General features: G+C 26.8%; 2 protein-coding genes across 2 annotated transcripts; both read left to right on the forward strand.

Annotated features, from left to right (window-relative positions):
* Nucleotides 1-4,514: 4,514 nt before the first annotated feature.
* Nucleotides 4,515-7,360, forward strand: LOC136074262 (uncharacterized). Its single transcript, XM_065786567.1, has 3 exons — nt 4,515-4,708; nt 6,168-6,702; nt 6,797-7,360. Exons 1-3 carry the CDS (start codon nt 4,515-4,517, stop codon nt 7,358-7,360), a joined length of 1,293 nt encoding a protein of 430 aa, XP_065642639.1.
* A 16-nt stretch (nt 7,361-7,376) lies between these two features.
* Nucleotides 7,377-8,759, forward strand: LOC136074263 (zinc finger MYM-type protein 1-like). The gene has a single exon (XM_065786568.1). The coding sequence runs from the start codon at nt 7,377-7,379 to the stop codon at nt 8,757-8,759; it is 1,383 nt and encodes a 460-aa protein (XP_065642640.1).
* Nucleotides 8,760-27,581: the final 18,822 nt, after the last annotated feature.

The following is a 27,581-nucleotide window of genomic DNA, read 5'->3' on the forward strand; positions in this document are numbered from 1 at the left end:
ATGACAGGGGATTTTGTATTTATACAGAACTTATTACTTAACTTGGTTATGGGGCAAACATCTAGAAGTGATTTTAAGTGAAAACTTAAAATCCTTTCTAGATGTTTTCCCCAAAAGTGTTTCTGAAAATTATTTTGGTTGTTTTTATCATTCCTAAAACAAATACCTTAAAATAATATCTTTTTTTTGTAGCATTTTTTCAAAAAATTTCTGGGAAAAAGCATGCATTTCAAAAAATAAACAATTTTCACAACACACTAGAACATATAAGTTCCAAAAATGCCTAACAAAGCTAAAGACCACAAAGAGAATAAAAAAACTGTTTGTTTTTTGCGCCTTCAGAAGGGAAATCTTGAGCTAACAACTTTTCTTATTGAGAAAACACAAAAAAATCTCAAAGTTGAGCTGGATTTTTCTGATAACAGGATTCGTTCAGGTATTTGTGAAAGATGTCGTGTTGCCATCAGAAGAAAAGATGAGGGTAAAAATCCTCCTCTTCCTAGCCTTTACGATTTTAAGAGAATCTCAGTTTGATCGGCTACCAGAGAATCTCCTTATAGTACAGTTTTACACCATCATAAGCATTAATCTCCTGTGTCTAATAGCATAGTCTTTTCTTAGGGCCATCCAGGGCAAGAGAACTCTTTCCTGAGGAGAAAAAGCTAACAGCAATAGATATGCTCAAGGCTCAAAATGAAACTGGACTTTCTAATCGTGTCATGAAAAAACTTGCATCAACAGTAAATCAAGCCACTCCTCATCAGATTGTTGAAAAAAAATTTCGTGATAAGTTTGAGTCACTTGAAAGTACTCTTGCAGAACAGTTCACATCAAACCCCATTCAAGAATCGGCAAAGAAAGATTTAATCAGAATTGTTTGTCACTGCAAAGATGTGACTGATATAATCAACCATATTTCTATATACTATATACTATAATGAGGAATATTATGTGCTTGGTAATGCTACAAAAAGCTAATTTTTACCTTAAGCTTTTATCACTTAGGGTTCAGGGAAACAGTTTTTTTGTTTTTACCAAATGAAAATTAATAAATATGGTGGTCTTAATGAGGTCGGTATTAGTAAAAATAAAAAATAAATAAATTAATAACCGTCATCTCCCGTGAATTAAGCATTTAAAACTATACTATGTGGACAACATGATCGACTTGTTAATAAGTAGAGTAGAGTGTTAATAATAAGTCAGAAATATTCCTGGAGAACCATTGATCAAAATGGGAATTGATGGTGGAGGTGGCTTTTTGAAAGTATCCTTGGGAGTTATTGAAGCAAACAGAGAGGATTCTTCTCCTACCTCAAAGCGTGTTGCAAAAGACACAGGTGTGAAGCACCCGTTAAGAAAAGTTGAAAAGCGTTTTGAATTTTTTTGTGCTTTGTGAACTTAACAACTCGAAAAACATCAAGTAATTTTAGTTACTCTAGTGAATACAAGTAAAAATACAACCAATTTTATATAATTTGCACTAATTTTAATTTTAAATATATATATTTTTTTCAATGCAAATGCTACTAACTGCATAAATTTTTTAATTAATAAACACAATATATATATACAGTTTATTCTAGTTATGTGTTTAACTTTTAACGTTTTGGCAAACCCAAAATGTCAAAAGTTTATCCCATTTTTATAATTATAAATTAAATGTTGAATAACTTTTTTTGATATAATGTTTTGACATCAATTTTTACATTTTTACGATCCTGTTATCATAGGCTTACAAACCACATATCCCATTTTCCAGGTCAGCTCTGGGAGCTGATTGTAAATATCATCAATCCAATTTTTGTTATTGGAAATGTATATAGCTTGGTGATGATAACAGCAATCCAGTTATCGTTACCGGAAATTCATATAACTTGGTGATGATACCAACAATCCAGTTATTGTTATCAGAAATGCATATAGCTTGTTCATTAAACCAGCAATCCAATTTTTTTTATTGTATAATGCATGTAGCTAACCTTTTTTAATAGTAAGTTTTTTTAAATGTTTTTTTTATATTTGAAGTGTTATTCTCAAATGCTTAATACATAGTCAAATAGAAATGAAAGGGGGCATGGTAATATTACTTATAATGTAAGGGGTGAAAATATTTTTTTAAATCCAACAAGGGGTTGTATTTCTTTTTAGTTCAAATAAAAGGAAGATTGATTGAATTCCCTCTAAATTTTATAACTACTTCTAAAATAATTTTCACTAGGACTTAATATGCAAGCTTTATACTATAATGAGGAATATTATGTGCTTGGTAATGCTACAAAAAGCTAATTTTTGCCTTAAGCTTTTATCAATTAGGGTTCAGGGAAACAGTTTTTTTGTTTTTACCAAATGAAAATTAATAAATATGGTGGTCTTAATGAGGTCGGTATTAGTAAAAATAAAAAATAAATAAATTAATAAACGTCACCTCCCGTGAATTAAGCATTAAAAACTATACTATGTGGACAACATGATCGACTTGTTAATAAGTAGAGTAGAGTGTTAATAATAAACTATACGATTATGTCGTAATGTATATCGTACAGCTATACAATAAAAATTTAACTTTTTATTTTTAGCTAACAGTCATTAATTAGTTGCAAGTTCTACGTTTAAATCTGTTATTACAGTCCCGTGCTGCACCACAACTCCAGTGTTTTGTCTAATTTGCTCTAGCTATTTATAAGTAGTTTTAATGTGAATGCTGAATGATTTTTGAATAAAAACATTTGGAATTTTGTGTAAAAGTTTTTACTGTGTATATAACAACAAAATAATAACTTCAGTCCACCTAGTTAGAGTGACGTGGGTCATGACCAGATAACAAATCAAATAAACAATTTAAACAAAATAATCTTTTGTCTTAATCATGTTTAACTACCCATTTATGACATTTTTTTTTTTAAACATTAAACTAGATTTGGCCTTATTTTGAATATGAGGATCATAGCAAACCCAGACAACATGGAAAATTGGTTTATTATAAAAAATATTTATTATTTGTTATTTAGATGGTCAGGGAAGAAATACAAATACGACCAAGAAATAACTCATTTTATAATAGAAATGTTTTTTTCTTTTTTTGCTGCTGCAATTCATTTAACTCTTTAAATAACTATTTAAATAATTTGTTTTGACAATTCAAAACTGTCCATTTATAACATCTAATATAAGCAGATGATTTTTATAAAAAATATTGTGACAAAAATAGGCAGATTTTTTTAAATATGTCGGAATTTTGTGACAAATTGTGTATAAACCCTATAAATAAAACTTTTCTGATGTTTTGGTAAAAAATTTATCAAAGAACTTAAAACAATTTATTTTTTCAAATCTTTTTTCTTCTTTTTATGGAGTAATTTATTAACTAGAAAATGTTAAACTCGATCAACATGTGTTATAATATTTACAATACCTGCTTTGCGAGGTTGAAAATCATAAAAAAATGTATTTCTTGAAAAATTGAATTTTGATCTCTTTTCGTTGCTTTGATTTTGCGAAACAGCGCATTTGCATATAATTAATGAAAGAAAATAATTATAAATACAACTAAAAAAAAAATTAATAAAATTTTTAAAACTGAATAATAACAACTAAATTTTAAAATATAAAAAAAAAAAAAAAAACAATTTATATCTTTCTATTTATTTTTTTGAGCAACCCTTCACAATTTAAGGTGATATCTGTAATATGTAAAATATTTAAAAAATATTAAATACAAATACATTTCACCGTATATAGTTGTTAAAAGACCGAAGAACCTGAAAGAAGAAAAAATCATCAGTAACCTTTAATAAATAACACGAGGATACAAGTGTCTTGTTAGAAAAAATCAACCTTAGAAATTTGGATTGTAAAATGGTTTCATAGTTTTGGGCAACGATAAGAAATGGAGAATATCAATCTTAGGTGTAGTTGATTGGAGTCCAACCTGTAAAGTGGTCTTACTTTACATACCTAAGTTGCATTCTGTAATGCAAACACATCATTTAAAGTTTATTAGGAAAATGAAGAATCTTTGCTATCTTGATTTTCATAAAATTGAGCATTACAATGCCTTGTTTTACAATTGGTATTCCAATTGAAGTTTTGCATACCGACTTTCATTCATTCGACATTCGACAATGCCGAAAAGCATTCGACAGAGTATCACACATAAAATTATGTGCTAAAGTTAATGCTTCCGGTATTGTTGGTATGCCTCTTAAATGGATTGAACCATTCTTATCATATAGGAAACAACAGGTAGTGATAGGAAAATGCAAAGCAAATTGGGTTGATGTGTTAAGTGGAGTACCACAGGGTTCTGTACATGGCCCACTCCTTTTCTTGATATTCATAAACGATTTACCAAGCAAACTTCTTAATAAATGTTGTATGTATGCCGATGACAATAAAATAATTGCTCCTATTTAAACCGAAGTTGATTCAAAATCATTTCAAAATGATATAAAAAAACTTCATGAATGGTGTGTTGAATGGAAACTGGGTTTGAATTTTGAGAAATGCAAAAAATGCATTTTGGTGTGAGTAATAAAAGATACACTTATTTCATGAAAAATGATGGTGAACTAAAAGAAATTGAAAAATCTACTCTTGAAAAAGATTTAGGTATTTTTATATCCAAGGATTTGAAATGGGAAAGACAAGTAAAGAATGCTGCCAGTAAAGCAAACAATATGCTTGCAACATTAAATAATACTTTTAGGTATAAAGATATGTACCTCATGAAAATGCTTTATTGCACGCACATTAGACCTCATTTTGAGTTTGCGATTCAAATGCTTGGAATCCCTATTATAAAAAAGAAATCAAAGAACTTGAAAAAATTCAAAGAAGAGCAACTAAATTGATACCAGAATTAAGACATCTGGGATATAATCAAAGACTAAAAATATAAGATTTAACAAATTTAGAAGTTCGAAGACTAAGAGGTGACCTAATACAACAATATAAATTATACAAAGGTTTTAAATCTATTGATATGAAAAAAGTCCAGATACATACAAATAAATATAAATTATTCAAAATATTTATAAGCTATACAAACAATATAAATTATACAAAGGTTACGCATCTATTGATATGAAGAAAGTCCAGATACATACAAATGCATTCAATCAATACACCAGGTCCAGAATCTAATACTAGAGGTTATAAACATCGTGTTAAATAAGAGTTTGTTAAAAAATGTTTAAGTAGACAACACTTCTTTACAAACAGGGTTGTCTTTGGATAGAATAATTTACCGGAATCGGTAGTGGAGTCTACATCAGTCAAAGAGTTTAAATCTAGACTTAAGCTGATTGACTTGCAGATAATATTGAACAAGAAAAATATGTTGCAGCAAAATTATTAGACCTATTGTGTTGGCTGTCATAAATATTGCCTGGCGCTCTGTCTCAACAGCCAGTGCCGTAACTAGGCAGGTGCAACAGGTGCACTTGCACAGGGCCTGTAGATGGAACTTTAAACTGACGAAAAATTATTTGTTCTATTATTAAATACTTCTATTAATTTTTTTTTTAATTTTTTTAAATTTTTTTTTCCTATTAAGTAGCACTGTATTGTATTTCAATACAGTGCTACTTAATTCTATACTGCAATTCAAAATTTCTATATTCATTTCCAATTCCAAATTGTAATATTTTGGCGCGAATTCAATCAACGATATCTGGTGGGCAATAGAATAAAACGTATTGTATGTGTAGTAATGTGGTGAATTTAAAAAATGTGTGAAGCAATTTTTATTTTTAATCAAAGCAACATAAAAAAACTTATTGTCATTATTAATGGCACATTATTAATGACACATTATTACAATTTATAATTTCCAATTAGAATTTAAAATATACTCGTTTATAAAAACTTCGTAAGTTTGTTTTATTTAAATATAGATTGGTTAAAAATAGCTATAAAAAAACTAATTATTAAACCACATCAAGCCAATTATTTTATTAATTACATTAAACTAAATCATCAGGTAAGCTTTCTAAAATAATAAAAACTTAATAAAACACTTGAATCGTAAGATAGCGTTGGCAAGCACATATTTCAATTTACCGATAAATTTTTTTTTACAATTTTTTATTTTCGATATATCTGGAAATCTAGTAGCTCCAGAGATAAATCATTAATTTATATTTAATATTATTATTTTTTTCTAGTCAAACAATGTCAAAACAATTATCGGGCACTCAAAAAAGAAAAATTAACAAGCAAAAACAAGAAGAATGCAAATCAATGTCGCAGCAATTTACTAAATGGCTTAAAAAAAATCCACAAATTGAAGAAACTAATATATCTAGACCTAGTTCTGATTTACAAGATGAAGATGCTGTGCTACAATTGCAACCTATAAGTTTAATTGATCATAATGATATTATTACAAATGTCGAAAATAAAAATGTCGAAAGTACAAATGTCGAAAATACATGTACTACTAATGTTGAAATTGAAAATATTGTTATAAATTTGCCATCTATTACACCAAACGTCAATACTATTCCACAAGAAATAATGCTAAATTACAACGACCCAAATTCTTGGCCTGCTATTTCAAACAATGTAATATATTCCCTTGTCAAGCATGGTCCAGAACAAGGCAATAATGTAAACGTTAATACCATTATATCAGCAGACAATACAGGGCGAAAATTTACAAAGGATTGGTTTTATGTGAAACATATTAATGGAGAAATGGTTATAAGAAAATGGCTGTTATATTCTATTAATCAAAACGCAATATTTTGTTTCCCTTGTATTCTTTTTGGCCACAAATCTCATAATATTACAGACCCCCATAAAGGATTCCGTGATTGGCGAAAAACATCTTCATCCTGTTATTCCACAACATGAAAATTCATCTGATCACAGAAACAATTATGTAAAATGGAAAGTGATGGAAACAAATATAAGATCAGGGAACACACTCGATGATTATTTAATTAATTCAATTAATGAAGAAAAAATGGGATGGCGTGAAATATTAAAATTCGTTATAGATGCTATTCTATTCTGCGCCAAAAATAATATTGCTCTTAGAGGTTCAAATGAAAAAATTGGAGATCCAAATTGTGGAATTTTTTTAAATTTGATAGAATTTGCTAGCCATTATAATAGAACTTTAAAAGAACGTATTGAAAAACATAAAAAAGGTTCTGTTTCATATTTTTCACCCATTATTCAAAATGAAATAATAAAATTAATTAGTGATAAAACTAGAAACGAAATCGTGATAAAACTAGAAACGAAATCATATCTAGAATTAAAAAATCAAAATACTACACAATTTTATTCGACTGCACTCCTGATATATCAAAGAACAAATGAGTCAGATGATACGATACGTCCATGTTGATTCTAATGGTAAGGTAATGATCGAAGAAAGCTTCATCGACTTCATTCACTCACATGAAAAAACAGGAGAAGGTTTAACGACTGAAATTTTAAATAAACTAGAAGGTGATAAACTGGATATTAATGATGCCAGAGGACAAGGATATGACAACGGTGCTAATATGGCGAAAAAATACAAAGGAGTCAGAGCGCGTATTTTGGAAATTAATAGTTTGGCAATATTTATACCGTGTGCAGCTCATAACTTAAATTTAGCTGGTGTCCATGCTGGCTCTACATCACCAGAAATGATAACTTTTTTTGGTACTGTGCAAAGATTATTCAATTTTTTCTCTTCATCAACAACACGATGGGAAATTTTAATGAAGTCTTTAAAATTGACACTTAAAAGTTTTTCGGACACAAGATGGTCATCAAAAGCCAATGCAATAACATCACTAAGTTTACATCTATCAGAAGTAAAGAAAGGATTGGAATCGATTTCAAATGATTTATCAAATCCAGAAGCTGTATCAAATGCAAAAAGTTTATTGTTACTAATTAATTATAGATTTATCTGTATCCTTTCTATGTGGAATAAAATTCTACAATGCATTGACAGAACAAATAAGGCATTACAACGAAAAAGTATATCGATAGACCATGCAGCAAAATTAATTCATGCACTACGTTGTACATTACAAGGACTACGAGAAGCAGATTTTGAACAAAATTTTCAGAAAGCAAAGAATTTAGCTGAAACAATGAATTTACAGGCTGGATTTCCTGATAAACGCAAGAAAAAAGTTAAGAAAATGGCAAATTATGAGGCAACAGATGAAGTAAGTAATATGACTCTAGAACATTTGTTCAAAATGCAAATTTACAAGATTTTTGATACTTTTTTGTCTCAACTAGATTGGCGTTATGAGCAACTGCGAACTATCTGCAATGATTTTTCCTTTCTGTATGGTATGTCTTTGGAATCGACCAGCGTTTTGGATTTAAAAAAGTCGGCTGCAGATTTAGCAATTAAGTATAGCAAAGATTTAAATATGTACCAGTTCACCTGTGAGATACAAAGCTTTAAATTTGAAGCATCGACAATAATACCTAATATTAAAACTGCAACTCCACTAGATATTTTGCAAGTACTTCATGACTTTGGCTTAATTGAGTCTTATCCGAATAATAATATTGCTATCCGGATATTTCTCACTCTTCCAAATACTACTGCGTCGTGTGAGAGAAGTTTTAGTAAATTGAAATTGATTAAAAATTATTTAATATCTACTATAAAACAAGAAAGATTATCTAATCTTTCAATAATATCTATTGAATATAACATTGTTAAAGATATTAATTATGACGACGTTATAAATGAATTTGCGCAAATGAAAGCGAGAAAAGTGCAATTTTAATAAAGAAATTTTTAAAAATAATAAATTAAAATATATTTTTTATTTACAATTTTTCCAAAAAAAAGTTAGGCTAAGGGGGCCGAAAAATGAAATTTTGCACAGGGCACTAGAAAAGCTAGTTACGGCGCTGTCAACAGCATTTCAATTATATATTATATTAATTGTATTATCAATGAACAAAATATTTTTTGTTACATTCCCTTCACTAATGTTCAGTCTCTCTTATTTCTATTTATTTTTTATGTGCATGTTTAAACAATTAGTTTCGCTTACAGTTTAATTTTTTGCTAAAACTTTTCAAACAATGCTAGTTAAGATTAGTAAAGCATATATATAAATATATATATATATATAATATATATATATATATATATATATATATATATATATATATAGTATATATATATATATATATATATATATATATATATATATATATATATATATATATATATATATATATATATATATATATATATTATATGTATATGTATATATATATATATATATATATATATATATATATATATATATATATATATATATATATATATATATATATATATATATATATATATATATATATATATATATATATATATATATATATATGTATATACAACCCTCGGAATTAGGAAAAATAAGGTCGGCAATAATTTGTTGACCTCAATGTTTTTGAGGTCGGCATCAGGTCGGCAAAAATTATTTGATACAAAGGTCTAATCATAAAACATAGAAACGAGGTCAGCAATTTTTTGCCGATCTCAAACACTTTCAGGTAAGCAGTTAGGTCGGCATTCGGCAATGCCGACCCTAATTCTGATATATATATATATATATATATGTATGTATGTATATATATGAATATATATATAGTTTTTGAATCACATTTGCGTTACCAAAAAAAACGAGGTCCTCGATTTCTATGATATTCTAAGACTTTCAGATTCGGGTGGCGGGGGAGGGGTTAGATTTATACCCCATACCCCCTAGTAATACTTTTAATTAAATAATTTAAGATCTAGTAGAAGAATGTGGCTAAAAATTGGTACCTGACCATTTTTGAAGGTGCTGAATTTAAAAATATAGATAAAATAGTGAAAATTAAATTTTTTGATAGTTATTATTTTAATTTAAAATGGCCAGTCAAATTTTTTGTACTGTTACCATGGGTTGCGCTTTCATTAATTCCTGGAGTTGCCCAAGTCTCATGAATTCGATTCTTTTATTGAAATGAAGTAGGTGATCTTAGGCTGTCTTTATAAAAAAGATGGTTTGGTTTCTTAAAGCATAATAAAGATATTTCATTTTGAAATTTAGACAAAAAATTTCTTTATTTGGCCTGTTTTTTTGTGTGAATAATTTAAGTTCTAGTAGAGAAATATGACTGAAAATTGGTACCTGACCATTTTTAAAGGTGTTGAATACAAAGATGAAGAGAAATTACTCGAATTTCTAATATTTTAGAATAATTTTAAAATGCCTTTTTTTTTTTCTTGTTAACATAATTTGCATTTCACTTATTTCTGGAGTTGCTTTACTCTCATTGTGAAATAAGATGTTTTGGAAAAGTTTAGGCCTCTGAAAAACAAATAAAAAATTGCTTTGCATAACTTGCATATTTATGAATAATATTTTCAAAAGTTTACATGGAAATATAATTTACTATACAACACATTGAAAAAATAATTTTTTTATTATTCTAATAATTGGGTATTATTTCAAAATATTGGTTGCATGCTAAAATTTTAGGTTACATGCTCAAATGTTGTGTTAAAAAATAAGAAACTAAAATGCTAAAAGAAACTAAAAGAAACTAAAAAATAAATTTAAAATGATAACTTTTTTGAAAAATAATAAAAACAAAAATAAAAATAAAAAAGAATAACCAACTATTACTAAAATTAAAGCTTATATTATTTAAATAATGAAAGTAAAATATTAATCAACTTTCACTGAAAAGATAAAACTTGTTCAAATAGAGTTTCATCTTCTTTTAAGATTCGGTACTGACGCCCAGAAGATGTTGAAGGTGTTTTAACAAGAGAAATGACATTCTTTCTTGGCAATCAGCAATTATCATCCTGCTTTGGCCAGTAGTACAACCGACTTGGATAATGTGGATGCATAAACTTTACCATAAAGTCATTATTCCCTTTATCAACTTCAAAAACCTTTCCAAGCCTGTTAAAATTGTCGTATTTGCAAAATAGGTATTGTGACAACATAACATTGTCAATTTTAATAATTTCATATTTTCGTTTTTTGAGGAAGTCAAAGAGCAAAATCAGTTAGAGCAAAATCATCATCATCGGATACCCTTTTCATTTTTATAATTGAGAAGATGGTATCAATTGGGACTATTAAAAGCAACCACTATTCCTGGGACAAGAAACTTCTTGTCCCAGGAATAGTGGTTGCTATTAATAGTCTATCAGTAAGTTTGTTTCTTTCTAGCTCTATTTCTTCAGAAGTGACGTACAAAAACGTAATCCCACTGATTGACTTTTGACAGTATTCAAACATTTCTTAAGAAGACAGTAAATGACTTGTGGTTGGACTCTGCAAGCTAGCTGTTGCAACAAGCCTTTTAAAAGTCCCACCTATTCTATTGCATGGAGATTTTCCATGGCTTGTTGCAAAGAAATTCTAGGTGCAACGAACAGAAAAATCTTGAGCGTGGTGACATAAATTGTAAAAATAATTGCAGTTTTTATACTGCCCTGCACAGCCATCAGAAAAATAATGAATTTTTGTAATTGTAGAACAAAGATGAGTTTTTATATGATTAATGGTTTTATGCATAACTTCATTGATAAATCCAATATCATGATTCAAATCATCTGAAATTACACAAAAAGAAGATATTTCCAACTTCACTTTCTTGTAGTAGATGACAACTGGATGAAGGAAACATTGAATTTTGCTCCAATGGTAACTCTGTATCTCATCTTGTACTACAAAAGTGTAATTCTCTGCAAAATCTGCCCGTACAATAGCCTCATCAATACTAATTATTTCTTTGAGATACTTTAGATAGCTAGATTGTGATTTTGCTATAAATGAATGAGAAGTAATATTACCAAGTTTTTTGCACAGGAGCTATATGAATTCATTTAATGAAAGTTTTATTAATAATAGTTCAGTTCTATCTGTTGTTGTCCACTCTTTAAAATCCATTGACTGTTTATTTTCATCACTGTCATATTGCTCTTTTGGATCACCATTTTGTGTGAGATACTGATGAAAATAATTTTTGATCGGTGAATCATGCAAACTTTAGATTTTCTGCTGCAGACAATTTTTTCAATGATTTCATGGTAAGATGTTTCAAGACCTATTCACTTAACAAGATGTTTAAAGACCTAACACTCAACATTAATTAATATTTTGGTGAACTGTACACACTCAAACAGAATGTGTACCTTTTGGACCAGTAAGGATATGAAACAAAGTACCCAGGCCATAGAATTGGATTTTCTAAATTTTGTAGTCATCAACCTAAATGGTGCATTTAGGCCGATGACTACAAAATTTATAAAAATCCAATTTTATGGCCTGGGTACTTTGTTTTATATGACACATAGAGCTCCTTTAAGTTACACAAAACCAATTTTTTTGACATGCATTTTTTCCCTAACACTTACACAGTCTTTTTTACCTGGCATTTACCTTAAATACTTATCGTCACAGTAAAAAAGCTTTATAAGTTATACAACATTATTAATGATTCGATGCCATTCAACCACATCAGAGTTTGCTATGATGTCTTTGAGGAAACTGAAAACTATTTTGCTACTTTTCTGATAGTCCAAGATTTTGGGGTTAATGTCAAAGTTTTGTTGCAAAAACTTGCGCCTTCTGTTAGAAACCTTAGGTTTTTCTTTCATACATTCTACAAGGAAGTCTAAATCGCTAGCTTTGGTTTCAATTTCAGTTGAAGAGCAGTTGCAAGCTTCTTAATGACTGCTTCTTCAACTTAATTTATGTTTCTCTTTCCAAGTGAAGGCTTGTTAGAGGTTTTGGGTATATGAACTTTTAGAGGAGACACTTCAAGTTTGCACAAAGTACTGTTGAGCAATGATCTTGTTGATTCCAGTATAAATTCTCTTTTCATATTATCTTCAGTTAATTTTATTGCCAAGTCTTTCTTTTCTGATTCTTCACTGGATGCCAATTTATGTCTGCATTGTGGACAAAGTTTTTCACCTGGAACTACGAATTTGCCTTTACTCCATAGGTACTTTGCTGTATCCAAGTTGATTTCACAAAGACTACCTAAAAAAAGGAAAAAAAGAAAAGAACTCTTTTAATATGTATAAAAATTTTAAGGAAACCTTAATAAGTTTAAAGTTGTATGGCATTTAATAATGCACTTTCAGAAGCCAGCTAAAAGGTTAAATATAGCTAAAATAGAATTTGGCTGCCAACAATTTCATTATTGCAACTCACAACATTTTCACAAAACTAAAAGTTATGATTACTTTAAATACCTTTTATAACTTTGTTATGAGTATTAAATGGATTGCAGCTCCTTGTTAATTTAGTTATATAACGCTTCAAATAAACATGTTTATGATGGAGACAAGTTGTTGGCTTGACATTTATTATTAAGAGCCCAGTCCTCCAAATCAATATTTCTCTTTCATGTTCAGAAATATCTTCAAAAGGTTCAATTTTCAGCAACGATATATATGTTGTAAGATGACATTTACTTTCTAGGTTGATTCTGATGGAGCACTGTTGCCTGTATGCCATGACTAAGAAACTGAATTACCAAACAAGATTTAATGATTATTTAATCTAAAATTAAAATAACTTTTTTTTTATTGAAATTTGTTATTGTTCACTGTTGTTTCAAAACTATATTTAGACGACATAAATGACGTCCCAAAACTATATTTATACATCAAAGCAGGGGTTGCAAGTATGTATTTTCATGATAATTCACTTCACAAAACTTTATTTATATATCAAAATCAACCTTAACAAACTATTTTTACACACCACAATTGAACCCATGAGAGTCAGGCAATTTGTGAAAATGTTACCATGTTTTATGGTTAATTAATATTATGCTATTTTAAATTCAAAAATTATTATAAAATATTGGGAATTGGGTCATATTCCCTTCATCTTTGTATTCAACACCTTTAAAAATGGTCAGGTACTTATTTTCAGTCATATTTCTCTACTAGAACTTAAATTATTCACGCAAAAATTCCTCCACTAGATCTTAAATTATTCAATTAAAAGTACAACTGCAAAGTTCATAATGGTGGAAATGGAAAAAAATAGGGCGTTTTAGGCTAAATATCAAAACATAACTTTTGACCCGTTTGGAACTGGGAGCTCAAACTTTATATTTTTTTTGTTATATTGATAGCCACGACTGGTTCAAGTTTGAAAGAAATGAAACGAAAGTTTGAGAGGGTGACTAAAAAATTTCAATTTTTAAATGTTTAGATGATTCTACAGAAACCTGAACATTGCAAGTAAAAGGCCAATAAATCACACCACTATTTATGAAAGATATTCCATATCTAGATATTCCATATCTAAATATTCCATATCTAGATATGGAATATCTATTTATTTTTTCTACATGGTTCAATATTTTTTAACCTAGTTCAATTTTTTTTTAAAAAAAGTGAAGCTTATTTTTATCAAATTAAATGCAATGATCAAATTTTGTATTAAGTCCTGATTCTTATTACATTTATAAACAAAAATAATTGAATACAGTTTTCTCGAAACAATAAAAAACATGTTTAGCGAATCTATCAGCATATAGAAATAAAACACTACTTGTGTTTAACGATCATTAGAATATTATTTAAATGTTGTTCAACAACCTTATTCCACTTCTTGTGTTTAAGAATCATTAGAATATTATTTAAATGTTCAACAACCTACAGTATTTTTCCAAAACTTATAATACTATGATTTATATTATATTTTTTAAGTCAAATTTAATATTAGATTAATAAAATCAAAAAAGAAACAAAAAAGAAATAATATTAAAAAATGTAAATTTATAAATATAAAAAACTTTTCCTTTTTTGCATTTAGTTTTCTCTTCTTTATTTTCTTTTAAACTTAGCAAAACTTATTTTTCAGTTATTTTAAAAATAATTTCATCTCAAAAATATAATCTCACCATAAGACAAATCTGAGGCCATATTTTCATATCTAAACAAATTTATTTGCAAAAAAATTAATTCTTTTAATCAAAAGTTATCACGATCGCTTGTCAAAAATTAATTTTTGACAATCAATCGTGATTACTGAAAGGTAACAAAAAGAATAAAAATATATATTGTATACGTTTACAAATTATTTATTTATTAATAATCATAGTTATATATAATAATTAATAAACATAATTATATATAATAAAGGAATATAAGAATGTAAATGTAAATTTTAGATGTTTCCAGTAAGCATAACTTCTATATTTCTATATTAAAGTGTGATTAACAATTACACAATTAAACACTGTATTAAAACCTTTTTACTTTATTTATAAATATTTTATAAACCCTTATGTAAAGAACATATGTTATTTAAAACTAGAAAAATAATTGTATAATTGAAATTTGTGTATTGCTAACTGATTAGTTGCTTTAGTTTATCCAATAACACAGAATACTGAAAAAGACTTTCATAGAGCTGTATCAACTTGTATCAACATACTATTAAAAAAGGCCTTAGATGTTGCCACTACTATCCATTAGAAATAATTTTAAAGGTTTATATTTAGTATTATAGTTGCATACTAGAACGAAAACATAGATTTTTCTTAGGAATATTTTTACTGCAAAACTATATATTGCAATGTAAATTGTTATGCTGCGTGATTCAAACCTGCAGCAATTAAAATGCAACAAATCAGGCCATTTATAAATAAGGAATGATATATATATATATATATATATATATATATATATATATATATATATATATATATATATATATATATATATATATATACATATATATATATATATATATATATATATATATATATATATATATATATATATACACACACATACACACACACACATATATATATATATACACACACACAAACATATATATACACACACAAACAATTATAAATGTATTCTACAAAATAGAATACTAAATATTCCTAGAAGAACAGAGCAATAATAAACTTATTTACTTTACAAGTTTTTTCATGAATAAAGACCCATCAGCATAAAATAATTATTTTTTATCAAATTTTAGGTTAAATATGACATAGCATTTACAAGAATAACAAAAAAACAAAGAACATTGAAAGAAAAAATTAATGCCCTTGCAAAACCCTTGGTAATTGTAGCAATATTCCTTTGCATTTTTGATCATCAGGAAGCTTCCGGATAAACCTGCTGAATTTTAGATAGATTTACTAATTTATTATTGCTCTAAGAACTCAGAGCAATTTATTTATAGAATACACTGTATATATTTTATATACATATATATATATATATATATATATATATATATATATATATATATATATATATATATATATATATATATATATATATATATATATATATATATATATATATATATATATATATTAATTAGATAACTAAAAATCTGGACAAAGTTTGTGTAAATATAAAAGTACAAAGAAAAAATTTTATATAATTGCAATCACTTTTATTTTGTTGCAAATTTAATTCTTTATATGTATTATTAAAAAATAATTTATTTATAAATTATTTTTTAATAATGCATTTAAAGAATTAAATGCATCCATTTCCATGGCATGAAAAACTTATAAATCTTTATTTTTATTATTTAGATGTTTTTTGTTATTATACTTTTTAAACTGTTAAAAAAGATGACTCCGTTAAAAAGTTATATATATATATATATATATATATATATATATATATATATATATATGGATGTTTATTTTGATTTAGTACATCCTTGGCAAATACTAGCAGATGGTTGACAACTGCCATTTTAGAGGTATAAAATTAAAAATTCTATAAATAATAATTTAGTTCCTTGTGGAAATAATATGCTTATGTGGTTAGAATTTAAATTAAACTAAATTGTAGATTTACTAAAGGGCAATGACACATTCTTTTTAAGTTAGCTTTTCTAAATCATCAATTCAATAGAAATATTTATTGAAATAACGAAATCAAATAGATAGATATTATCCCAACATGTTGTTATGTTTGACAATCAGTGCGGCATGCTTTTTTTGAGACCGTCATATAGACCATGATTTGCTCAATGAATTTAGAGGAGAGAAAGTATGGTAATCATACCTTAGATCATGTGTGGTTTTGGTAAATACTAAAACCACACATGATCTAATGTGTGGTTATGGTAAGAAACTGACTAAACTTCATTGGTTTTGTCAGTTGGTTTAAAAAACCACAAAATCACAACTTTATAGACCATAATGAATTTTTTTTTTTTATTTAAACAGAAACATTCTGATTGTTTCTTTTTTTTTTTCCTTTTACTGTTTACGTGCATTAACTAACAAATAGGTAGAACATGTGAATAGTGCTGCTACATCGAGTTTTGGCTTTGGTTGAACAATACATCTTTTGATTAAAAAAGATTTTTTTAAACATTTTTTAAAGTTTTTCTTAAAATCTATATATATATAATTTCTATTTTACAGAACTAATTTTCAACAAGAAAAAGTCACATTTTTTAACTGATGATTGCATTTAGCATGAAAGTTATAGTAAAAAATATGTAGTTTTATTTTTTAAAAAACCTATGCAATAATAATAATAATAATTAGAGATTAAAGAGCCATAATTGGACAACAATCATAAATATGATGAAGTGATTCAGAAGCACTAATAGACAAGCCCTGTTTAGGTTGAGTAACAGGTTTGAAAAGTTTGGTTTTTAGTCTTTTTTAAAGTGTTTCTAACGATGTTGAACCACAAGTTTTTTTACTTAAATTGTTCAAAGTTCGTGGTGCAGATGTGTGGAAAGATTTTTTACCAAGCGATGTTCTTGCTTGGCAACGTACAAGTTGCCAACTGTCTGACAATCTTGTGTTGTTTAACTGGGAGGTTTGAATTTTTAAGAGATTGAAAAGAAATGCTGTAGACTTGGTTGATATAGTTTTATAAATTATTACAGACATCTTGTAGATTATTCTTTGACGTATTGGTAACCATTGGAGCGATTGAAGCAAATTTTCAGATTGTGTACGGAAAAGAGAGTGAAAAACAACTTATTTTGAATACATTGAAGTTTGTTTAGATTTGTTTGAGAAGTACCATATAGAAGACTGTTCAGTAATCAATTCGAGAGTTTACTATTCCACATGCAATTATTTTTGCAGCACTGTAGTTTGTGGTCAATAGAATCAAAGGCTGCTGATATGTCTAGAGAGAGGAGGATAGCAGTTAATACATTATCAATGTTTGATATATTGTGATTGCAAATCTTGAGCAGTGTTGTTTCAGTTAAATGATTGAGTTGGAAACCAGATTGTAAAGGGTTGAAATTTATAGAAAAAGTTACATGCGGACAAAGTCTAGATAAAGCAAGCTTTTCAAGAATTTTGGAAATAGTGATCAGATTTGATATAGGGTGTAGATTGGTAGGATCAAAACCAGTCAGATCTTAGTTTTAGGGAATTGATGTTATTTGAGCAATCTTGTATGAGGCTGGGAAAGTTCCAGAGTTTAATGATAGGTTAGCTAGGTGAGCAATAACAGGACTAAAAACTTCAGCACAAGATTTTAGGATGTTAGTTAGAATAAAATCAAGTAAGAATAAAACCAAGTAGTGATGTCTTGAGTTTGAGATTTTTGATTATTTTAAGGAAAGGGTAAATGAGAATATAAGAAAAAGTTAAATTGTTAAACTTTTTTATTTTTAATTGCTAAACTTTATTATAAAACTTTTGGATATTAAGTAAACAGGATTTGGAGTTTTCACACTTGCCAAGAAAAAAAGGTTTCTGTTGGAATATTGTGGTAAAAAGATGAGAGCTCAAGAAGGGAAGTTACTGGAAGAAAATCATAAAAATCTTGGAAATGGTTGCTACCAATACTTTTTTACTTTCCAAAGTAAAAAATATTGGTAACAACCAATATTTTTTATATGCACTTTAAGACATAGAAAAGGGCACTAAGTTGCGGTACAACTACAATTCAGTAAATTTATGGTGGAGAAAATTGTGTATATTTTAAAAGTGTTTAACTTTTTTTGTGTTATATCTTTTTTTGCCTTTGAAAATTTAATTAAGATATATGGAGCTCTATTACTTTTTCAAAAATTACTAATTAAAGTTAGCTTTTCATTAAAAATATTAGTTTAAGTCAACAAGAGAAAGCTTTAAAATCGATGATTTGTAAAAAGTCAGACTGACTTGTTTGATGTAAGTAGCATATTTGTAATTTCTTTATTTTTTTAGGCTAATTATATTTACTTAAGTTAAATTCACTCTTATAACCTCATGATCAAAAATAAAAAGATACTAACAAAAATAATATGTGAAGAACTTGCTATTTTACAAGGAAATTGTCTTTTCCTTGTAAAATAGCAAGTTCTTCGCAATTCTTTTACTTAGTTTAAAATTTTCAACAGACCTTTAGTTTCTATAGAGTGTTTGTCAAACATCTTCAGTACAAGACTTGATGTTTTTCAGATTTTGACTTCATTAATGTCAAAAATAGACCACCAATTAATTAACTCGATTGCACCTCCAATTTAAAAATATGTTGCACAGGGTTTGATTGTTTGTTATAATTTGAAATGCAATGCACTGGTATCGTTAATTGAAGAGATTATTTGAATAAATGACAAAGTTTTCAAAGGAACAAAAATTATTTTAAATTTCTGAGCCTTTGAATAACTGCAGGTTTGAATAACTGACAGCAATAAATTTCCAATCTTAAACTATTTTAGGTCGGCATTAGGTCAGGTAAATTTTTCACAAAAACTTTATTAAAGATAAAATTGATAACTCGTATATTTCATATATCTATTTAACTCTCTGTTGGGTGCAACTGATCTAACAGGCACATGCTTCATTTATTTGTTATTTTCTCCACGCTGGAGCGCTTCTAAATATCGATCTTTCTAGTAATTTCCTGTCTCTATAAGACTTATTAAACCCTCTCACTTAGTTACTTTACAGATAACATAAAGAGTATTGATCAACCTATTTGTTCTGATAGGCTCATTGCGCCCGATTAAGTCATTTTATTTAGGTAGGTATTTTTTAACTTTTTTTTCAGATTTGTTTAATTCGCACATTTTAAACTAGTAATATTAAACTAACTGTGCGTATTTTATCAAAATAAATCTTAACATGGCCTAACATGCACATTGTGCCTAATTATGACATAATTTATTTATGAAAGAAAAATTTAATGGCGTCTCAATTCGATGAACTAAAGAAGTTACTTAAGGAAGAAACAAATTGATAATTTTGCAGAAGAAAGTAATATTGACTCTGACGATGAAGTTGAACAATGCATACTTAATTCAGAAACTGAGCAATCTAAAAACAAAACAGAAGAAGATGACAAAGAAGAAGGAAACTCTTTTATGAGCAAGGATAAAAAAACAGAGTGGCTAACTAAACCACTAAAAAAAAGTCGACATTGAAAGTCACAAAACATTCGGATTCATCGTCATTGGAAATGCAAAAAATGCCAAAACTCCATATGAATGTTGAAACAATATTTTTACTGACAATATAATTGAATTGATAATCACATACACAAATATTTATATTGACACATTAAAAGATAGGTTTGTGTGGCAGAGAGATATCAAATCCACTGACATAATTGAGGTAAAAGCATTCATCGGACTATTGTATTTAGCAGGAGTACATAGAGCAAATCGAATGAGTTTGGAAGATCTTTGGGGAAAAGAAGGTGATAACATTGAAAAATTCTGTCTTGTTATGATTATCAAACGGTTTAAGACACTTATTTGTTGTCTTCGTTTTGATGACCAACGAACTCAAAACCAAAATAAAAGAAAACGATCGTCTTGCCCCTGTTCAAATAATTTTTGAACCATTTGATAATAATTGTCAGAAAAGTTTTGGTCCAGAGGAAAATCTTACTATTGATGAAATGCTTCCGGGATTTTGAGGTAGATATCAGTGTCAGCAATACATACCCTCAAAACCAAACAAATACAGTATAAAACTTTATAGTCTAGTTGATGCCAGGATGTTTTATACTGTCAAATTGGAAATTTATGCTGGGCAACAACCACAAGGCCCTTTTTGTTTTAGCAACAAACCAAATGATGTGGCAATAAGAATGGCTGAACCATTATTTGGATCTAGTCAAAATATAACAGCGGATAAATGGTTTACTAGCTTCGATCTCATAGATAAAAACTAAGAAGCTTTCTTATTTTTTAATTTATCTTTCTTAGCTTTATTTCAAAAAACAGCTACCTATTGCATTTATAAATGTCAAAGGTAGAAAAGCAAACACAAGCATGTTTGGTTTTAATAGTTATAAAGTTTAGGTCTCCTACATCCCGTGCAAAAGAAAGAATGCTATTCTAGTTTCAAGTTTGCAAGATGATGATGCCATTGATCCTGAATCTGGAGAGCAAATGAAACTGGAAATAATCACTTTTTACAATCAAACTAAGTGTGGAGTTGATGTAGTAGATCAGATGTGCGATTCTTAGAGTGCTAGCCGAAACACCAGATGGTGGCCTATGGTAATTTTCTATACAATACTAAATATTACTGGCATCAATTCACAAGTAATTTACATTGGGAATAACCTCGAAAAAAAAATAAAGAAGATTATTTCTAAAAAAGTAGTCACATGAATTGGTATTGGAACACCTACAGAGAAGAAGCATAAATATGGTTGGAACACCTTTTAGTCTACATATTAGGATGCAAAGATTCAGTCCAAGAATTGATCAAGAAAAATCACAATCTCCTACAGCTTCAAAAAGACGTAGATGTGTAGTGCCACGTGTACTTTAAAAATGGGTGTAAGAAGGTTATCTCAATAGAAATGTCGAAAATGCCACCAATCACTTTGCATGAGTCATCAAGTTTTAGTCTGTCAACCATGCTTTTCTTTTTGCGAATGCATCAATTTAAATGAAAATAAAATATCCATTTCCAAATAAATATGATTTAAGTATATTAATGTGACTTACAAAAGGTATATTTTAAAAAGTCTTAATGTTTAGTTTTATTTATGTACATGTTTATTTTGAAACTAGATTTTTTTTTTTTTTAGTACTTAAATTGTAATATTACTCAGTATTTTATCATAAGACTTTTTTTTCCTAAAAAATTTAATATTATTTTTATATACATCTTTATAATAGTTTATGTTAATATGGGTTGATAGAAACAGCAACTTTTAACTCTGTGTTTAATACACACATTGCGCCTGATTTCATATGTTTCAATATTGTGCCCGACGGAGGGTTTAATAAATAGAATATATACTTTGTGATACCGGAGAAATTATAATTGTTTGTATTTATAATTATTTATAAAGCACCAGAAAATTTAAACAACAAAAAAATTCTTTAGTCACTTGACAATGATTGGGATTGTGCTGTTGAGGCAAGTAGCATTAAAGTAACCAATGTTTCAAACGAATTGTCAAACATAATTTCCACAGAAAATAATAGGAATGTAAATAATTATGTTTTTTAGACTTTTCTTCAGTTTTTTATGAATAAAATAGGATTAAAATTTATAAAGATTTTATAATATTTAAAAATTAAAATTTTAGAAATAATTTTTTTTTAAGTAAAACTTAATATGCTGCATACTGAATTAATATGATTTAGAGATATCAATTGATGAACATATTGATTTTACTGTTGATCTCCGGTTTTCCGTGAAATTTGTATGAAAAAGGTAAGTTAGAAATTATTTAACTACTTTTATAAATAGTTATAAATTTTTTAACCTAAGTATTTAGCAGTTCCAAAGTATTTAGCAGACATGATTTTATCACATTTTATCACACTCCATAACATTTTCATTAACTCATAACCTATAACTATTTTTAGTTATGGTAATATAGCACAGTGGTTATTGTGCTTGTCTCAGAAACAAGAGACTCCTAATTCAAACACACCTCTAGGCAAGTTTTGTGAAATCGGTTAGTAGGCATGAACTTCCTGTTAAATCCTGAAAAAAAAGTATTTTATTTTAATGTTTGCTTATATTTTAGTCATTGCAGTTTGTCGAAAAGAAAAATAATGTTTCAAGTCCATATCATTCCCAAACTGAGTAAGTAATACGTATATAAATTAGTATAACATTTTATCAATTGTACTGATGAAGCTTCATTTATGGATTTCAGGGGTAATATGCATTGTAAGTCAAAATTAAATTTTTTGCATTTAGACAATGGCTAGCTTCAAGTTGTTATGGTTTGTTGAATGGCAATTATTGTAGTGATTTTTGTGGAGTATTATCTGATGCAAATGTATTTTTTTTTAATGAAATTTTTGTTTTGTTTTTTGGAGCTTTTGTTTTGCTGCAAACAACCTTTAAAGGTTTATAGATGGTTTATAGTTTGATTTGGTACTTCCATTTGGCCATAAGAAAATTAAATGAACTTTGGTTTGAAACTAATTAAACAGTCAAGTTTTCCTTTTTAAAAAAGAGAATGCAACTATTACACTTGCATACTAGGTCCCATGTATCAATTAAATTTCTTTCCTTAAAGAATATTAACCAGGTTCTCAAAAGAACTAAAATTTTATAGAGGTTTCAGAAATAACAATAGTTTTTAATGAAAATCAATTACTTATATTTTTAATTACTTTTATTTATGATTTTATATATAAAACAACAATATTCTTTAACAAAATTTTATTTATCAAAAACCATTATTATTTATTAAATTTTTATAAAATTTTGATTCCTTTGAGTTTAGTATACATAAAGTATAGGTTGGTATACTTTAGGAGAAAAAAAGTTTACCTGATATATGGAACCCAGCATGTAATCTTTATTTTTTTCTATTCATAATAACCTGTATCATTTTTTATTAGCATTTAATTTATTATTTTTGCATGTTTTAATTTGGTAAATAATATTTATTGTAATTGTTTTTATATTTATGTTAACCAGTATTTGTCATAAGAATGTTTAAAGTTATGACGATATTTTATAAAATAATATGTAATATAATAATATCAGAATATACTTTATCATTTAATATAATAATGTCAAAATGTACTTAATCATTTATCATATTTGTTTTTTTGGATTTGGAGTCTTTGATAAAAATATTTCGATTGTTTTGTTTTACTTTTGTAATATAAAATAAGTTTTATGACTAAATTAATTTTTTAAAGTTACATATTTATTATATTTTTTTTTTCTATTAGAATATCAATTTTCATTTTGCTTCGGCAATTCCAGACCTGGTGTAATAATTTGAAGATAAATTTTATTTATCATATTTTTAAGACAGAGACAGAAAACTTTTAATGTTAATAATATATATTTTTTATACATATAAAACTCTAGGTTTCTGTGATCAAAGATTCTGGTGTTATGATGGATGATTTATTCAATTCGGAATCTGATTCAGATTTGGAAATTGTAAGTTCATGAAATTTTTAATTCTCTTTAATGTATAAATTAAAGTGATGCAAAAAAGATTTTTTCTTTTCTATTTGTTTTCGTTTTGCTATATTGGATAAGTTTCTTACTCCAGTGAACAAATCAATCCAAAGCCAGGAAACAAGATGTGATCTAGAAGTAGAAAATTATTTTTTTAAGTATGTAATATACCATAAGTGATATCATTGAATTTTAGGAAAGTTACACACAATAAATTTTCTAACATTTAATTTTTTTAAACTTGCAGGCAAAAAAAGATTTAAGAAAAAAAATTTAAACCATTACCAATTTAGAAAAAACTTTTTTTAAATTGGTAGAGTTGCTTTTGCTATGAAAAATAGAGAGGCACCTCGTAGAGGCTGCTTATAAGCCTTAGATGGTTATCTTCCTAAAGATGGTGTTACAATAAAAATTCTCTGTTCTGTTCCATAGTAGTGTGGATTCATGTATGTAAAAAAAAAAAATATTAATGATAATAATTTGTTTTTTCAATTGAAATGTTGTCATTTTTTATTGTTTTGCAACGCATTACTGAATTCTGCACTCTTAGTTTGATTTAATGCAATTGGTTGATGAGGGAGAACCCCATGTTGAGTAAGTAATGTTATACACATAACAAAAGTTTTATAAGCTATATTTCATAAGGTTGCATTGTGTTGGAAAATTCATGGATTGAAATTTTTTTTATTTAGACAATGGGTTACCTCAAATTGCTATGATTCTTTAAATAGAGATTTGTCCGGAGTGCTATCTGATACAAAGGCATATTTTTCAGAATTAAAATGAAATATTTAATTTTATTTTTTCTAACAGCATTTGTTATTACTGCAATTATCTATTTGATTTTTGAAAATTATTTTTTTATATATAAAAAATGCCATCATAGGTTTGTAATGTAAACTATTATTGTTCACAGCATGGTGGAATGATTATCATTTGTTGCACAAATAATGATTTTTTTTTTACAGGTATCCATGTGATGACTCACATGGATAGTCATCACCAAATATCTTCTGAGCTGATCATTTGTCTGACCTATATATATATTTTTCTTTATCTCTTACCTTTTATAGGTGTCCATTTAATTATTATTATTTTAACTTATTTACTGCCAAAAAGGTTGCAAACAACCACTATTTAAGTTGGGAGTTACAGAAAACAGAGAGCAAACTTAAAAAGCAAAACTTAAAGTTAAAGTGCAAATTTAATTTGAGATAAAAAGTATGGAAAAAAGTAAAAAAATTATTTTAAATTATTAAAAAACACATGCATAAACGACTTACTTGGTTTAAAAATGTTTCTATGCCAATCAAAAAAAACTCCTGTAACTTCCATATACTCAAATTTTTCTGATTTAAATTACCTTTTAGTCTTTATGTCATACCTAGTCCCCATCATTCTTTTTTCTTAGGGGTCATGACAAGACATTTGTGCTTCACAATTAAGATCTTCCTCATACAAATATACAAATATACAAATACAAATACAAATATACAAATACAAATATACAAATACAAATATAGAAATACAAATATACAAATACAAATATACAAATACAAATATACAAATACAAATATACAAATACAAATATACAAATACAAATATACAAATACAAATATACAAATACAAATATACAAATACAAATATACAAATACAAATATACAAATACAAATATACAAATACAAATATACAAATACAAATATACAAATACAAATATACAAATACAAATATACAAATACAAATATACAAATACAAATATACAAATACAAATATACAAATACAAATATACAAATACAAATATACAAATACAAATATACAAATATACAAATACAAATATACAAATACAAATATACAAATACAAATATACAAATACAAATATACAAATACAAATATACAAATACAAATATACAAATACAAATATACAAATACAAATATACAAATACAAATATACAAATACAAATATACAAATACAAATATACAAATACAAATATACAAATACAAATATACAAATATACAAATACAAATATACAAATACAAATATACAAATACAAATATACAAATACAAATATACAAATACAAATATACAAATACAAATATACAAATACAAATATACAAATACAAATATACAAATACAAATATACAAATACAAATATACAAATACAAATATACAAATACAAATATACAAATACAAATATACAAATACAAATATACAAATACAAATATACAAATACAAATATACAAATTTTTAATTAAATTTAATTAAGTTATATTAGGTTAAAAGTACAAAAAAGCGTAGAAAAAATTATTTATTTCATGTGTAGTAGTAAAAATGCTGTTTAAGCGCCACAGTTCAAAATAATTGTGTCTATTTAAGTTATGGTTTTTGAGTTTCACGGAAAGAAGAAAATTTTATTTTTAACTATTGCTTAATTTAATTTATTATTTATTTATTATGAATTGATTGTGAATCTTCTTGATATAAAAAAAGAATTTAAATAAAATTTATTAATTGGTGAAAAAATAAATTAAAAAAAAGAATCATCGTTGACAGTTGTTTTTCTGATATATCATTATTCAAGCAATTTAATGTTTTCTCTAAAAGAAATTTTAAAAGAATTAAGCATTTTACCAAATTTTTTAAACTCTATTTTAGTTTGTTTGTTTTATTAAACTCATTATTATGTTTTCTTTTTTTATGTTTTACTTTTCAAAAACTTCACAATTTTAACTTAGTATCTAAAATTGACTTAATCAAAGTGAAAATAATTTAAAATTTAAATTAAATCTTTTTTAATAAACAGTAATAAAAATTTGTTTGCTTAATCTTGAATTACGTATGACACAAAAACAATTTTAAAAGTATCGAAGTCATTCAAGTTATAATTATAATTTACAGTAACCTCTTCTGTTTTTACTTTTAGATGTGTTAAAATCCAATGAGAATTAGTTGGAATAAAAAGATTAAGGACCTGCTCTATAATCTTCGTATCAACATTCTCATTGAATAGCTTAAAGCTAAATCTTTAGGTAATCTATTGTTTTTAGGGCTTTTGGAAGCCAATGATTACTTAAAATGATAATGGGATGAATAAGTGGCCCTAAAAAGTATTTTTAATAAAGTTATTTTTCTATTAACACATTGTGTTGAAATATTTTTTTATAACAAAACGTTAATACCCTCAGTTCAAATGTTTTTAGAACATAAT

The sequence above is a fragment of the Hydra vulgaris genome, chromosome 01, assembly GCF_038396675.1.
Source record: "Hydra vulgaris chromosome 01, alternate assembly HydraT2T_AEP".
Taxonomy (NCBI): Eukaryota; Metazoa; Cnidaria; class Hydrozoa; order Anthoathecata; family Hydridae; genus Hydra; species Hydra vulgaris.